The sequence below is a fragment of the Vigna umbellata genome, chromosome 2, assembly GCF_029865625.1.
Source record: "Vigna umbellata cultivar VRB3 chromosome 2, Vumbellata_1.0, whole genome shotgun sequence".
NCBI classification, from domain to species: Eukaryota; Viridiplantae; Streptophyta; class Magnoliopsida; order Fabales; family Fabaceae; genus Vigna; species Vigna umbellata.
In genome coordinates this window covers 417,291-433,794 of record NC_142166.1, presented here as the reverse complement: position 1 = coordinate 433,794, position 16,504 = coordinate 417,291, and the positions used below count along the sequence as shown (strand labels likewise).

Sequence of the window (16,504 nt, the reverse complement as noted above, 5' to 3'; positions counted from 1 at the left end):
ACTTCATATTAATATTTTAAAATTTAACTATTTTTTTTATTTTGATCATTTTTTAAATTTAATCATTTTGTAATTATAAAACTACTTATAAAATAAATAAAAAATATTTATAATAAAACTATAAAAATTATTAATATTTAATTTTATAATTATAGCACTATATAATAAAAAATTGTTACTTTTTTATTATTATAACAAAAAGTAAACATGTGCATAAAAAAAGTTAAGTACTTTTTTATTGTGTTGTAAACAAAATGTTGATGGAAGTGTTTTTTCTTTATGATTTGCAGTTTTGTAATAATATATAACTTATTTTAGTAGGATGTTGATTTAGTGTTTAAGAAAAATTAATTCATGTTAAGTTATTTTATTATTTTATTTTTAAAAGAAAATAGAAATATGAAAGTTACAACATTTATGATTATGTTTCAGAAATTTTTTTGCAGTTACAAACTTTTAATGATTTGATGTAATGTTATATTTGTTTTTGTTTTGATTATTTATTTTTAATAGAATGCCTTTTTATTAAAAAATGTTAACTATTTTAAACTATCAAAGAGATTTTTATACAAATATTATTTGAATCTTAATGTGTATACAAATTTGACTGTAAAATATTTAAAAACTGTTAATTTATAATTATTAAAATATATAATTACGTGATCTTAATATTTGAGTAAATATTAAGATAAGTTTGAGATGTTTATGTACATAAATTATTGAAAATTTTATTGTAAAATAAGTTTATATATATATATATATATATATATATATATATATATATATATATATATATATATAACAATTATTTATATAAAAACAATTAAAAATTGTGAAAAAGAAACTAAAAATATTAAAAGGGATAGGTGAATTTTTTTCTTTAACAATTTGTTAACAATTTTACAAAGTTTTATCTAATAAATTTGAAGGGAGGCAAAGTTTAATTCCAAAAGAAGACAATATGTTACTTGATTTAATTTTTTGAATTTGTCATCAATAACATATTAATAACATGTAACGTAAAGAGGATAAAAAATATATAGATTTGTAAAAAAAAATGTTGATTCATTGGATAAATCCAAACTACATTTAATTATTGATTAATTTCATTAAGATTTCATTAAACCAATATGATGGAATACAAGGTAAATATTATTTTGACTCAACCACTTATATCTAATATAAATATTATCTTAACACATATACTTTTCGTTAAATCTAAGTATTATTTTTAACAGAGTCATTTCTACCAAAACAATTATTTTTTAAAATCTTGACTATAAATTGAGTATTCTTTAGATCCTATCACTTATGATTAAATTATTTTGTTAAACAAATTATGTGATTTAGATCACGGGTTGCTAACTAAAACTGATATAATATTCTAGTACATATATTAAATGAGAAACATTCTTTCAAGTTCTTATTTAACACAAAAATATTCTTATTCACAAAAAAATGACCCAAGATTGCTTAAAATAATAAGAATATTAAGTTTATGTCATGACACTTCATGTTCCTTTTGAAAGAATGAATAAGCAAACAATTTCCACATATATAATAAGTATTAAAATATCTAACAAATATTATAAACATTTTACTTGTTAGATAAAGTTATATAAACACAAATTACTTTATACTTATCGAATGGACAAAATATTTTAACCTTTCATAAACACATTTTACGTTTTAGTTTAAATACAAATCAAACTCGAAATCTAATGTAACAAAAATACATTTAAAAATTGTTAATATTTGATTCAATTGTTGATTATGGTTTAATTTACCCTTTTACAATCTTAAACTGTTTTATAAATTAGTTTTTATCAAATGTTTAACATCTTAGTTTTGGAAATTTTTTCAAATTTTTCTTTTAAGAAACTTTAAGCCACTTCTATTCAAACTAACTTTAACAAATTAATATAAATAATCACCAATGAGATATTATTTTAATTAAATTGAATATCTAAAAATCAATAGTATATTTCTATATCTAAATTTTAATTAATATTCCTTTTAAAGATTATTCTACTATTCATTTTTTAAATTAGTTTTAAAATAAATTAACTAATTTGTTTGAAAATATCATTCATTTTTCAGTAGTTTTTCTCTTAAGACTTCTCTTTTTATTCTTATTTGAAATTCTACATTCTTCCTTAGTTCTTACACCTCTTCTCCTGCCTTTTTTTTTTCACCCCTTCCCCACTTATTTCATATCGTTTTTAATTTAAATTAAGTAGCTTATTTGTTCCTAATTATAAGACAATATTCTCTAATTATTTTAGAATAGTTAATACATTTAGTACAAAAAATAATAATATATTTTATTTTAAATACAATGAAAAACTACTAATAAAAGACTACTAACGTTAATTTTTATTTAATAAATATAAATATAATTTGTAAAGATAAAAATTATATTCAAACAACATTAATAAAAATAAAATTCATGTACTAATGGTTATGTTTAGTTTGTAGCTTTGTCATTGCGCACTACGTTTTAGAGTGGTTGTTCAAATGACAATGTATCTCTTGATTGAGTAAGGTTGGTAGGTAATGTATGTCATGCTCAAGAGGAGTACCTCGAGACTTCTTTTATATATACACTGACCTTGATCACAAATTTTCATGTCAAACTCCTTTTTGATGAGTTAACCATAGGAGGATTGCATGTGTTAAATGGCGTCCTTACGCAACTTCATCCTAATGCTTCGATAGTGCTCAAAGCATTTCATATAGTGTGAAAGTTCCTTAATTTAAAGTTTTCTCCTATATTACTCAATATAAAGATCCTATCAATTTGTTGTCTATGTTCGATCAATTGAAGTTGTGCTTTTTTTGCACATTATACCTCCTATCAATACCCAAAGAGCGGGAATTTTCCCTCCCAAATTCCGCCTCCAGTGCCCATATATGGGGGAAAACATCACGCTCATTTATCCTTCTCATTTTCCCTACCATCTCAGTGTCATACTTTTTCCCACTAGCAGTGTCACCCTCCAATGTTGGGTCACTGGAAACTTCTTGCCAACACTATTCATTTCTGTTTTTCATTTTTTCTTATCGTCTCGTAGTTTCATCATCGCTGCTCTCCACCGTCGCGGGCTTGCCACTGTTGCAATCCACCACTGTCCACTTTTCAGCCTTTCCGGCGAGCTCAACTTTTTTGGCGTACAAAACTTTTCCGACGAGCCGTTGCGGAGTTGATTTGTGCGATTAGGAACATCACCGGTCCTGATAACATATTCTTTCTCTTACAAATTTGAGAATTGCAGAGAAACTCTACATGATTCCCTGTGATTTTAACTATTGAAAATAAATTGATTGTTTGATTGTTTGGAAATGAGTTGGTTATTGTCGTGATGCTGTTTTGGTGGCGGAGTTCGTGAAAACGAAAAAAAATGACACAGAGGGAGGAAGGAAGAGGAAGAAGATGAACTAGGTTGCGGTATTTTTCGATAGATGAAATGTTCGTCGGTAAAGTTTACCGACAACGTTTTTACCAACGACATTTTGACTGTCGGTAAGTCGTCGGTACATGACAATTATCGACGAATTTTATACATTACAGATGAATTATGGTCGTCGGTAATATCAATTATTCATGTAGTTTTGTGCTTGCAGAGGTGGAGAATTTGAAATTACATTGAGTCTGGACAATGAAGCGGTTGAGCTTATGAATATATAGGGTAATGAAGGGTATTATGAAGATGGTGATGATAGATATTTATGATGTAGTGATTGGGAGGCTGATGATAAGCATAAAGGAATGATGAGGAAAGTGTAATGAATAATAGTGTTATGAGTTGGACGTTATGGAGCATAAATCTATGGAGGTGGGTGACAAACTTATGTGGGTTTATGAGCGATAGATGGTGGGGAACCATGGTGACCTTGGATGCTTTCGTTCGCCATTCATGCTTTCCATCAACGACAAGACTTGGAGGTTCATCGAAGATGTTGCACCTTCGATGCTTCCATTTGGCATCAATAGAGAAATAGGAAGTTTCCTCACGCATGAATGAAAAAAAGATGGATTCCCAATTTTGGCCCTACATGTTTAATTGTTTTTTTAATTATAACCTGAAACAAAATTATAATTGACACATGTACAATGACTTGTCAAAAAATCACATAATATGGTTAAAACGTGTTAACTCCTTGGCAGGCGCACCAAATCATTTAAGTAATATAAATTGTATCGTTTCCCAAGGGATTTGTGTTTTTTTAGATAATTGTGGTTACTTGGTGGTTTGGGCAATGAATATAAACAATGATTGATTCAAATAAGTTGCAAATATATAAAGTTACTGGATATAAAGTTTATAAAGTGATACAGGTAAAGACTCATCGGGGTTGGACTTCATGATCCAAACTTTATGCACTCATCCACACAGTATATCTCTAACATATTCAAACATTCACATCACAAGTGTAAAAGCCCTAATTCCTTATAGCAAGCTTTAAATCTTTGTGTGAGAATACTAATCCCTTAGATATTCAAACATAAGATTTGCATTAAGAAAAGATGTTTATAATGACCAATAACCTTGGTCTATGTCTAAAACCAAACTTCTTGATTGTTCTATCCATGTCTAGAATCCAAAGCATTTTCCAATGATTAGACATCACCAAAATAGCCTAGATATTTCATTATGCAAGTGAATAAAAAGGATAAAACACAAGAAATATGAAAGATATTCTATTCCACAAAAATAACTACAAAAAGTTAAGGTACATTACATCTAACCGAATGAAATGATGTTTAGTTACTTACTCCTATACATCAAGAACACAATAATGGACTGGAATGATGAAAAGGATAGAGGAAGATGGAGTTCTTGAATCCTATAAATCTGAATGTAATATCACACTTATCAAACAATGTTACACGTGTTTTGAGGACATGGTACATTGTTAATTACATCAGAAAAAAAAAACTAACATTATGATTATGAAAGACTAAATTTGAGGTTTTTTTTAAAAATAAGGACGAAAATTGATCAAAGTTTAAAAAATAGATGAAAACCAAAAAGTATTTAACCCTTCATTTTATATTATATTCATTTATTTTAAAATTTGATAACTTTTTGGTAAGTATACCAAATCGTTACAAGTAATACAGTGAATAAGTAAAATATCGTTCTTCCAAAGGAATTTGAGTCACGTTATTTAATCAAGCTTGTTTATCAAAATCAATTTCTAATGATAACTTTTGATTTCAACTTTGGAAAATAGCATAAAATTAACAATGTAAAAATTTAATAATGTAAAATTGAATAAAAGATCATTGGAATTGGTCTTGACTAACTGAACAACATTTGTTCTCTATTCAAACATTCACATAAGCGTATCTTGATTTAATTCCTTAAAGCAAGTTCTAAAATTATCTATTAAATTTTTAATTCCTTAATTAATTTAACAGATAACTTTGCATTAATTTCAGATGTTGAAAATGACCAAAAACACAGAAGTTATCCCTAGCGTAGTTACTTTTAGTTGCTTTTCTTAAGTTTCTTTTCCAAAAATACATCCCAGTACAAAAGAACGTTTAAAGAAATTTATACTTCGGTATAATCATAAGCAAGTAAAGAAAAGCACAAAAATACAAACAGGAAGCTTACATTAATGTAAAGTCATACAACCAATTCCAAAGAACAAAAAAACTAGCCTCTCCTATACATCTAGAACATACTCTTTACAACAATTCCTTGCATAAAGCAAAGTCTTGATGCTTTGAAGTGTCTCCTGAGCGTCTCCTGAAGTCTTTAGCATTTTTCGTGCTCTGTTTTGTGTCAGATAGTTTTTGTCTTTTTGTCACGTCTTTTTAAGCCACTTAACTTCATTAATTTGCTCAGCGCACATGTGTGTATGCCTTGTGCGAATTTTCTTAACTGTTGCACTTCAACTGACGCTATACTGGTGCGTTGTGCAAATGTCCTCCTTTTGGTAATACGAATTTTGGCTTGCTCTTAGCGAGAAATGATTGACAACCATCCAAATAATACAACATTTTCTTACAATGTTTTATATAATATATACTTCTTATTACAACTTTCACTGAGTAATAACATAAATAATTATCAGATTGAGTTTATTTATAAGTGTAAAAACAACTCCTTTTCACACTTATCAAATTTTTTGACATAAAAGTATATCATATAAAGAAAAATTCTAATTCTAACGTAGAAGTTTATGAAATATATATATATATATATATATATATATATATATATATATATATATATATATATATATATATATATATATATATCCCAACAACTTTTAAATTAAAGAGATTAAAACAACAATAAAGACAAAAATAATTTTATTTTGAGAAATAAAAATACAATTAAAAATAAATTACTTCCGCCTTTTTTATTATCTTTTTAACACATTCTTTGCTGCAATATTACGAAAATACTAAAGTTAAAAAAAGTTAACAATCTAAAATTGAACCAAGTTAAAAAAAAAAAAAGAATTTTGTTATTTGTTACCAAACTTGCCACCATCACAGAACTCTAATAACCATTTTCGTCTTATAGCTCTGCAAAGTTTGTAAAGTAGGATAAAAACCAGCCACACCCCGTTAGTAGCCAGTAGATTCAAAGTTGAGGGGAAAGAAGAAAACAAAAGCTTGGGACTCCTACCACACTATCATCATCATCAAATCCAAACACAACAATGGCAGCGAAAGGTGCATTGTGTTTGATGATGCTGCCACTGGTAGTAGCTGTTGTTATTGCCACTAACACCAATAACGTGTACCAGCCTTGTGCTGATGCCAAGATTCAGAGATCTGATGGCTTCACTTTTGGCATTGCCTTCAGTTCCAGGGAGTCTTTCTTCTTCAATCAATCCCTTCAGCTCTCTCCCTGTGACCACCGTCTTTCTCTCTCCTCCTCCAACTCACAGCTCGCTCTCTTTCGTCCCAAGGTTGATGAGATCTCTCTCCTCACCATCAACACCTCTAGTTTTTTCCCTGTAAGTAACAGTGTCACCTCTCGTCTCGTTTTCTCACCATCTGGTGTTATTCTTTGATCGTTTTTTATCTGGGTCTCTGGCTGATTGAAACTGATGATATCCATTTGTTTCTCTTGGTTGTTAACTTTTGGGGCTATAATTTTACTGTGATATGAATGTTTGATTCTGTTTGTTTTGAAAAGTTTGGAGCTTTGAGGTGATATGTTGATTGTATTCATAGAAATTTATCGTTTTCTACCATAAATATATAAGAGAGTAAGATAAGACAATGCTCAGGATAAAATAGTCGACATGGTGATATTGTTGTACGAATCAGTGATGTATATTAGATGAAGACTATATTTGGATAAATTTTATTGGTATAAAAGTTTTGTACAAAATTAGTTAGTTGGTGTGATAGAGATAGAGGTTAAAGAAAATGGTGGATGATACCATTGTACAAACAATGGATCCCTTATATTTATGTGTTATAATTTTCATAGTAGAATATGGGATGGGGATAATGGGATTGTGGCTTCTGTTCATTGGTTGGTCAAGTGGGGCACTTCTGTATTTGATATTGACTTGGTGACTTCTCGGGTTTGTTGTAGTTCTTGTGAGCGATGAATTCATCTTTCGTGTCATGGTGAAGGTTCAACAATCATTCGATATTGTTTTGGAAAATATGAATTTGGTCTGGGAAAATGTTAGATGTAGAAATAAGTTTTCATACATTTTTATAGCTGTCATACGACTTTCTCGTTCGACATGACCAATGAACCTAATTTTATGTTCTAATTATGGCAAGAAGAAATTAAGCTGTACGAGGAGGTTATTGAGGTCGTTGAATGTCATAAATCCAGCTTTAAAGTGTTTTAGATGAGATATAAGAGGTTATTTATTATTGTAGCACATGGAGGAGAAGTTGTTATGTATTTCAGAGACTTGTGCTCCAATATAGAAACATCAAATATGGTACAATATACCATGTTGCTGAGAGATCAACTAGAGCTTTGGTCAAAATGGTAAACCTAAGCCAGGGAATAGAGATTCAACCCCCATTGCAGTAATACCCATCATATTACGCACGCCCTGTCCTGAATCCTGCTTAAAGGAGTTAGGTACAACGAGCAAACCTGACCTATATTCTTTGCATTTAGGTCAATAATGTCATTTTCTTTTATTTTTGCATTGTGCTAATTAAATTTTTTCTCTTGCTAGTATTTGCCTCTATAGGATTGGAATAGTCCTCATCCACCAGTTTCAACCATAATGTATTTTTACTGTGTTGACATGTTACTATGTATTAGTCAATAGGCTTATCCTTAACTCGATCTCACAAAGTTGGCTTATAGTAGAGATTGCATCCTATTTATATATTATAATTTGACTTTTTTCTAATTGATATGGAATCTTCAACACACACTCTCATGTTGAGGAATAAACATCTTGAATGTTGGATTAGATATTTGTGGGTGGCTTAAGAAGAGCACAATATCCGGTGACAGAATAGCCTTAATGAACTTGATTAAGATGGACTGTTTATTTCATAATTACTATGAAGATATATCCTGATAACCTGCTATTTACAAACTATTTCCCCTTATTCTTGTTTTAGCTCCAACTTAAAGTTAAGCCACCCCTTATTGGTACAACTGTTCAACTTGATTGCACACAGTGTACTGACCAAATTATCTAAATTTTTTTTATGTAGTTATCTTCACTGTTGAAATTAAACCACTCCTCAACGAGTATATGCTGAAGTCAGGCCAACTTGGCAGTATTTCTATTTCTGTTTGACATGACAAATTTGTTTAACACATTGTAGAAGATGTACATATGTTCAACATAAACTCAAATTGAGATAGTAAAGCTAACTATGACTCTTAACTGTTAGGATTGCAGTATGCAAATTACTCTTAACTATTAGGCTCATTCACATGTGCGTAGACATAAAATCAATAACCACAAATTCAAATAATTAGGCAGCATAATCTAAAGTAAGGAGCTTGCTACTTTTAGAGAAGAAAAAAAATTAGATGTACTATTAGTGTAAAAAAAAAATTAGGTCACAACTAGTTAGAAATCATGGGAAGAATGAATTTCATTGTAATTCGGTACAGTTGTTGTCTAAGTTGACAAACTCATCGTATATGGTGATTTTAACAGATGACTTTGTAAAAACTTTTTACACTGCTATTGTATATTATGATTTTTGTATGGAATTTGAAAATTGAGTTAATAATAAAATGACTTTTGTTATGTTTTTCATGAAACATTCAAATTCACAAGATTGTTATACAAGTTCCCTGGTTGACTTTAAGTATTGGAGAAGGCTATACTCAAACATCCGTTTGAAACGCTTATGCTTTGATAGGATAGAATTGAAAATCACAAGTCATGGTAACTTGCACTGGGATCCCTTAAACCAACTTTTGTTACCCTGGAAGCAAAAATGAGAACCACAAGCTGAAATGAAACTTGCATGAACAGTGGCATCATAACAACTAATGTATAACTTTCATTTTCATCTCAATGAGTAGGATAGTTATGGTGGATATATGGTGGCATTTGCTGGGAGAAAGTATGCTGCACGGTCTCCACTTGCATTTGTTGCAAACAGCACGTATACAGTGACAAGTTTCACACTGGTAAGAGATGTAGATCATGGACATGATGAGTTGAGTTTTGTTTAGTTATTGAAAAATCTAAGGTGTGGTTGGACTTTCCATTTGATTAGGTGCTGGAGTTTCAGAAGGGTAGGCTGCAGAACTTGTACTGGAAGAGAGATGGTTGCTCTTCATGCAAGGGAAAATCCAACTTTGTTTGCCTCAACAAACAAGATTGTGCTATCAGAACATCATCTTGTAAAGGCAGAGGAGGGGCAGTAGATTGCAGTCTAGGAATTCAGCTAGCATTTTCTGGTACAGACAAGCATCTATCAGTGCTTAATTCATGGTATGAAGTGGAAAATCTGCGGCAGTACTCTCTCTACGGCTTGTACTCAAATCTGAGGGACTCTCTCACCAGCCAGTATAACAAATTCTTTTAACAACATAAAGAAAATCTCTTCCTATGGATTATTTTAATGGTTTGGGGATGGTATTGTAACTTCTGGGACTATATTGTTCTTTGCCTTCTTATTTGTTACTGCATATTTATTGCATACCAGTTTTTGGTTTATGTCAGCATTACATGAAGAGTGTTTGTACATTCTTGCAGGCTGCATGCGCTTTTACTTGTTCATTTATTTAAAAAGATTTTAAATATATTTTTAAAACATTAAAATCAGTGTATATTAGTATATTTTAAAGACACAACAAATGACAATATAAAAAAACTCACCACAGAATTTAAATTTGTTTGTTTCATTAGTTTGATAAAAGAGTTTACTACCAAATCTGAAATTGTGTATTGAAAATGTGGCTTGAGAAGAGGTTATAGCATATAAGAATTGAACGATATATACTACAATGGCTTGAGAATGAAAAGAAAAGGTTCCATGTCAATTCAGAAAAGAAAAAGATACAATGTATCACCTAATTAACTAATCACTAGCAATTCAAGCAACTGTTCTTTTACAGAAAAATCATAGTAGATTCTACACTTTATTAAAGAACATTTTCAGCATTTTAATTTGCACACAAATTCTACCCTCTTTTTTTCATTCCACTAATCTTTCTCCAAATTAAATACACAAAACATCTATCAAATAATTTTTTTGTTTCATTGGAAATTTTGGTTCCTTAATAATTGTAGTATAAAAGACAATAATAAAATAATATTACAGTATTATTAAACTAGATTACAATTTTAGTTTTCTTTAATATATTATCCGAAATTTTATTCTCTAGACATTGTAATTTTAATTTAATTTTTATTCTCTTACAACCATAATGAAATACCTGAAAAATTATAATAATTACATATATATATATATATATATATATATATATATATATATATATATATATATATAAAGTGAACTACTAATTATTTAATTTTAAATTTATTTTATTATGATAGGAGATAAAATTGTTTATTAATTATTTCAAAAGATTTATTTTATTCAAAAGAATATGATAAGATATATAATGATTTATTAATTATTTTATTTAAAAAATATAATAGGAGATACAATGTTTTATTAATTTAAAAAGTTTATAATATTTAAAAAATTTATAATTTTTAAAATATTTTATAAAAATAAAATATTTGAAGAATAATTATTAAAATAAGGGTTAAATATGTTTTTAGTCTGTTAGTCTTTCTTTCAAACTAAGCTATATTTTGATCAATTTTTCATCCTCCGAAACAACCAACGTTAGAAAGAAGCTTCTGGTCACGATGACATTTTTCCTTCTTAACTTTTGCCATGTTGGTAAAGGACCGAACGGTCAAGGGCCGAACGGTCAAGGGAAGGAAGTGAAGGAACCGAACGGTTTCTTAAGTGTTGAATCGTTCGACCTTTCACCCCCTTCCCTGTTTGGTCTCCTTTATCTCCTTCCTTTAACCGTTCGATCCTTCACCCCTATTCTCTTAACCGTCTGGCTCCTTCAACTCTATTCCATCCTAAAATTAATTAATTTAAATTTAGGTACTTTATAGAATGATTTATTTTTATGTTTTTCTTAAATTTTATTTTTACTAATACTCATTAATTATAAAATTTCGTTTTTATTTTAGTTTAAATTTTATTTCAATCTTTATTTATATTCTTAAAATTTATTCATTTTTATATAATATTATTTTACAAAATCAAACATGCTGGCACTGAATAATGGATGAGTATATTATAAAAAGATATCAAGAAACAAACATCTTAAGTAGATGATAAATATTTAAATAATTTTTAATAGTTAAGTAAATCTAACTTTTAATAAAGAGTTGTTTTATCATTCCATGAATTGTCTAATTATTACATATTTATATTCTACTACATATAGTTTATTATGAAAATTTTATTTATTCTTATCTTCATTTTTATCTTGGTATGAATAGTTTATATTCTACTACATATGGTTATAGATAGAAGTATTAATTGCGTATCGGGTCGGTTTAACAGGCTAAATAAACCGGACGGGGCCGGGTCACGGCACCTCTTCATTGCAACAAATCCGAACCCTAAATCCGAAATCAGCCATGGTAGCATAGCGGAAGCAGAAAGCGAAAAGCAAAGAAACAGAAAGAGGAAGGAGAAGAAGCACTGCTTGGAAGCCATGGGCAAGAAGAACGAGAACCAGAAAACGGGGCTAGGTCGAGCCCTAGTGAAGCAGCACAATCAGATGATTCAACAGAGCAAGGACAAGTCTCGCTTCTACAAAAAGAAGGTTCTCGAATCCTTCACCGAAGTCTCCGACATCGACGCCGTCATCGAACAATCCCTCGAATCTCTCCCCGAACACGCCGTCGCCTCCACCACCATCATCAGCCTGTGAGTCTTCTTTCTTTTCCTTCGGCACTCACGCGCCACGCCCTTCTTTCCGCGAATGTTCTGTGACTTTAATCCTTCTGTGAGAGTAGGGACCCTACCGAAATGACGCCTGAAGAAACGAGAAAGCAGGAGGAGGCGATCCACGCCAGCAGCCTCCGAGTTCCGCGCCGGCCGCCGTGGAAGCCCGACATGTCTCCCGATGAGCTTCACGACAGCGAAACACAAGCTTTTTTGGTTTGGCGTCGCAGTTTAGCGAGGTTAGTTGTAGTTGGTTTAGGCTTGTCCGGATATTAGGCTATGAGTCGGATTTCTAGACTAAATTATGGAAACTAGGGTTATTGCATGTTCTGGGATTACGAATGTAATTTCATCTTTCTAATTTTGCTGGCGTTATTAAAGGATTTAGAGGATTTTAGTTTGTGTTTTGGCGGTGGTTCAGGCTTGAGGAGAATAAGAAGCTTGTCCTTACACCTTTTGAGAAAAATCTTGACATCTGGAGACAGCTCTGGCGTGTTGTTGAGCGTAGTGATCTGGTGAGTTCATATCCTCTTTGAAGTTTTATGGGTTGATGAATAGTCTGATTATGTTATATGCTGGAATGACTGATAATGACCTAGTTACTTGGATTGTACACAATGAAGATAAGCATGGTTCTCCTTTTTATGAATATGATTGCAAAACAACGGCATCCTCTTATCCATGCAATACTTTATGTTGTTGAAGTAAATAAGTCTAGTGTGTCATGTTCTTGTTTTCTATGTTGGTGAGTTCTATCTCAATTCCCTAATCACTTCATTTGCTGGAAAGAAAACAGTATATTGGTATGATAACAAATAATGGAGCTCTGCTCTGTTTAAGATAATTGTTAGTAGTATATTAATAGATACAGAAGGAGTTCCACAACACTTTGTGATCCTTTGTTATTATTTTCTTGTTTAACTATACTGGTTTCATTGATTCCATTTCTTACCGGCCTTATCTTTAATTTGGCCTGTTATTCAAACAAAAAAAATAAGGGAAAACGGCTAAACAAGTTGGAGCTGCATCATTAGCTGCAAATTGAGAATTGTTCGAAACAATCTCATTTTGCAACTTTCTAATACTATGAAAAAAAGAAAGAAAAGCTCTAGTAGGAAACCTGGTACAGTGGATATCGGTCTACTTATTCCTCCTTAGATGTACATTCATTTTTTTCTTCCTATCAATATATATATTGTGCTTTTTATATATTTCCTTTTTTTTTGAAGTGCATGAAATGTTAAAGTTGACGATCCTTTCATACCTTTTTGTCAGCTTGTTATGGTTGTCGATTCCCGAGATCCTCTGTTTTATCGGTGTCCAGACCTTGAGGTGAGATGCTCTTTTCATTCTTCATAACTAAATGCTAACTTGACAACTCTAGAGGTGGTTAGGTTTGTAGCAAATAATGGAAGATTTTTGACTGGGTATTCTTGTGTAATGAGTTCAGAACAGTTAAAGCATCCTTTCAGAGTTACTACTTCTATTCTCTAAAAAATATTAACTTAAATTAATCTCCATAAAAATTATGGCAAGCAGTAATGAGATAGATTTGATCAGACATTGTATGTTTGTATAGCCTACTCTGAACCCTTATCTTTATTTATTTCTTTTAAGAATCACTATCGCATGAGCCAAGCATGATTTGTTTTGCACCTATTTCTTTGAGACAGGCTTATGCACGGGAGGTTGATGAACATAAACGCACATTGCTTCTGGTTAATAAGGCAGATCTTTTGCCTGCTTCTATCAGGTTTGAATGTCCCATTCCACGATGAGGTTTATACAGCATCAAATCATTGGCCTTGGTTGTATCTTGCCTCATTATTTGTCCGTATTTCTTTTATTTTTTGTAGAGATAAATGGGCAGAATATTTTCGAGCTCACGATATTCTCTTCATCTTCTGGTCTGCTAAAGCTGCCACAGCAGCCCTGGAAGGCAAAAATCTTGGTTCATCATGGGATGATGATAACACGGGGAGAACTAATAGCCCAGACACAAAGATATACGGAAGGGACGAGCTATTGGCCCGCCTTCAATCAGAAGCAGAACAGATAGTGAACAGGAGGAATTCCGGCACCTCCGGTGCAGGGCCATCTAACATTAAATCACCTGCTGAAAATACTGCTGGTAGTTCATCATCGAGTAATGTAGTTGTGGGATTTGTTGGATATCCTAATGTGGGGAAAAGTTCAACTATCAATGCTCTCGTTGGTGAAAAACGGACTGGTGTCACCTCCACCCCTGGGAAAACAAAGCACTTTCAGACATTAATTATCTCTGATAAGCTGACCCTCTGTGATTGCCCTGGATTAGTTTTTCCATCTTTCTCTAGCTCAAGATATGAGATGATTGCTTGTGGAGTGTTGCCAATTGATAGGATGACTGAACACCGGGAATCTGTCCAAGTTGTGGCTGATAGAGTCCCAAGACATGTCATCGAACAGATTTATAAGATAAGGCTTCCTAAACCTAAGCCATATGAGTCCCAATCCCGTCCCCCTCTAGCATCTGAACTTTTAAGAGCATACTGTGCTTCCCGTGGGTATGTTGCTTCTAGTGGACTCCCTGATGAAACTAGGGCCACCCGTCAGATACTGAAAGATTACATTGATGGGAAGCTGCCTCACTATGAAATGCCTCCAGGTACATCAGAAGAGGAACAAGCTTTGGAAGATCCCACCACACATGACTCAATTGACTTGCATGCATCAGATTCGTCTGATATTGAAGATTCTTCAGATGTCGAGAGTGGTCTTGCACCAAATCTTGAGCATGTATTGGATGACCTCAGTTCATTCGACCTAGCTAATGGACTTGCTCCAAAAAGTACGACTCTTAAGAAGTCCAAGGCATCGCATAAACATCATAAAAAACCGCAGAGGAAAAAAGATCGTGCCTGGAGAGCAGGAAACGATGATGCTGATGGGACGCCGGTTGTAAGATTCTTTCAGAAACCAGCTAACACAGGTTCTCTGAAGGATTGATGAGGCCATGTGATATTGTTCTTGTACAACAGCTTATGTGTTAAAACTTATTTACATTGTTAATACGAGGTTAAAGATAACGTTTGTTTGGGATATTCCGGTAATATGATTTGAGCAATTTTACGTAAGCTCGTCTTGTAGGAAAAAGATGTTTGTGTGAATATTGTTGTTCTTATTAATGGGTTGAGAATGATGCCGTAGGACTGAAAAATTAGGTTCTATTGTACTAGTACTAGTGATAGCTACGCATCTGTGTGCCAATAATTGAGACGATTTTGAAGGTTCCTTGATGTTTAGGACAATAAAACATTATACAAAGCATTTTTATTTCTATCTATATGGATTAGTTTTATTTGAGCTATTTTTTCGGCCACTATGTATGTGCCTTTGCTTCTCAATTTTCACTGTGCGTGAGGTTAGAAGAGAGGAAAATGTTTCATACATATCTGGTTTGCTTCTATTCATAAATGAGAGAAAGAATTATGTGGACCTCACTCTTCATTATCACACTTTGATAAGACAGACTTAATGTCTTATGCATCTAAATGAAAGGAAAATAAGTCTAAGCTATAAATCCAGAGAAGAGAGAATGCATTTTTATTTAAATTAACGTTTTGTAGACCATCAGAAATAAAAATTCCTCCAAATATTCTGCTTCACTCCTTCGCAACCAAGGAGAGAAGTAAGATTTTCAGTTCCTATATTGATAGTCTTAAGTTCCTCTAGTTTGAATTTATTTTCATTCTATTAATTGAAGTTCTTCATTTCAATAGAAAAAAAACTAATGCTTTGAGCTCTCTACTATTCCTTGATGTCATCAAAGACTTTTTAAAGAGATAAGCGTTATCTCTCATAATTTAAATTCAAAATAATAATTTTCTAACTTTTGTAGCCATTATCATGTTTTTTCTTATTTTTTGCGAATACAGTTGTACAAATTTGAGTTCACTTTGAAGTATGAAAACTTAATCAATGTTTTATGGGAAAAATTATAAATAAAATACTTTTTCTATTTTCGTACAAACTTTTAAGCGAATTTAATGTTTTAATAAAGTGCGTTTAATAAATTTTCAATATTTTTTTAGTGTAAAATATTTACAT

General features: G+C 31.5%; 2 protein-coding genes across 2 annotated transcripts; both read left to right on the top strand.

Moving 5' to 3' along the window:
* Positions 1-6,552: 6,552 nt before the first annotated feature.
* On the top strand, positions 6,553-10,176 carry LOC148203097 (uncharacterized). The gene is made up of 3 exons (XM_088106241.1): positions 6,553-6,984; positions 9,507-9,614; positions 9,704-10,176. Exons 1-3 carry the CDS (start codon positions 6,685-6,687, stop codon positions 10,013-10,015), a joined length of 720 nt encoding a protein of 239 aa, XP_087962367.1. The 5' UTR covers positions 6,553-6,684; the 3' UTR covers positions 10,016-10,176.
* Positions 10,177-12,047: 1,871 nt separating this feature from the next.
* On the top strand, positions 12,048-15,740 carry LOC124846310 (GTPase LSG1-2-like). Its single transcript, XM_047323547.2, has 6 exons — positions 12,048-12,397; positions 12,487-12,654; positions 12,837-12,930; positions 13,691-13,747; positions 14,089-14,168; positions 14,272-15,740. The coding sequence occupies exons 1-6, from the start codon at positions 12,183-12,185 to the stop codon at positions 15,401-15,403; spliced, it is 1,746 nt and encodes a 581-aa protein (XP_047179503.2). The 5' UTR covers positions 12,048-12,182; the 3' UTR covers positions 15,404-15,740.
* The last annotated feature ends 764 nt before the right edge of the window (positions 15,741-16,504 follow it).

Coding starts and splice junctions, on each gene's coding strand:
- LOC124846310 (XM_047323547.2), top strand. CDS start 12,183: ATGGGCAAGAAGAACGAGAACCAGAAAACGGGGCTAGGTCGAGCCCTA. Junction 12,398..12,486: donor TCCACCACCATCATCAGCCT/GTGAGTCTTCTT, acceptor CTGTGAGAGTAG/GGACCCTACCGAAATGACGC. Junction 12,655..12,836: donor TGGCGTCGCAGTTTAGCGAG/GTTAGTTGTAGT, acceptor GCGGTGGTTCAG/GCTTGAGGAGAATAAGAAGC.
- LOC148203097 (XM_088106241.1), top strand. CDS start 6,685: ATGGCAGCGAAAGGTGCATTGTGTTTGATGATGCTGCCACTGGTAGTA. Junction 6,985..9,506: donor ACACCTCTAGTTTTTTCCCT/GTAAGTAACAGT, acceptor CTCAATGAGTAG/GATAGTTATGGTGGATATAT. Junction 9,615..9,703: donor CAGTGACAAGTTTCACACTG/GTAAGAGATGTA, acceptor CCATTTGATTAG/GTGCTGGAGTTTCAGAAGGG.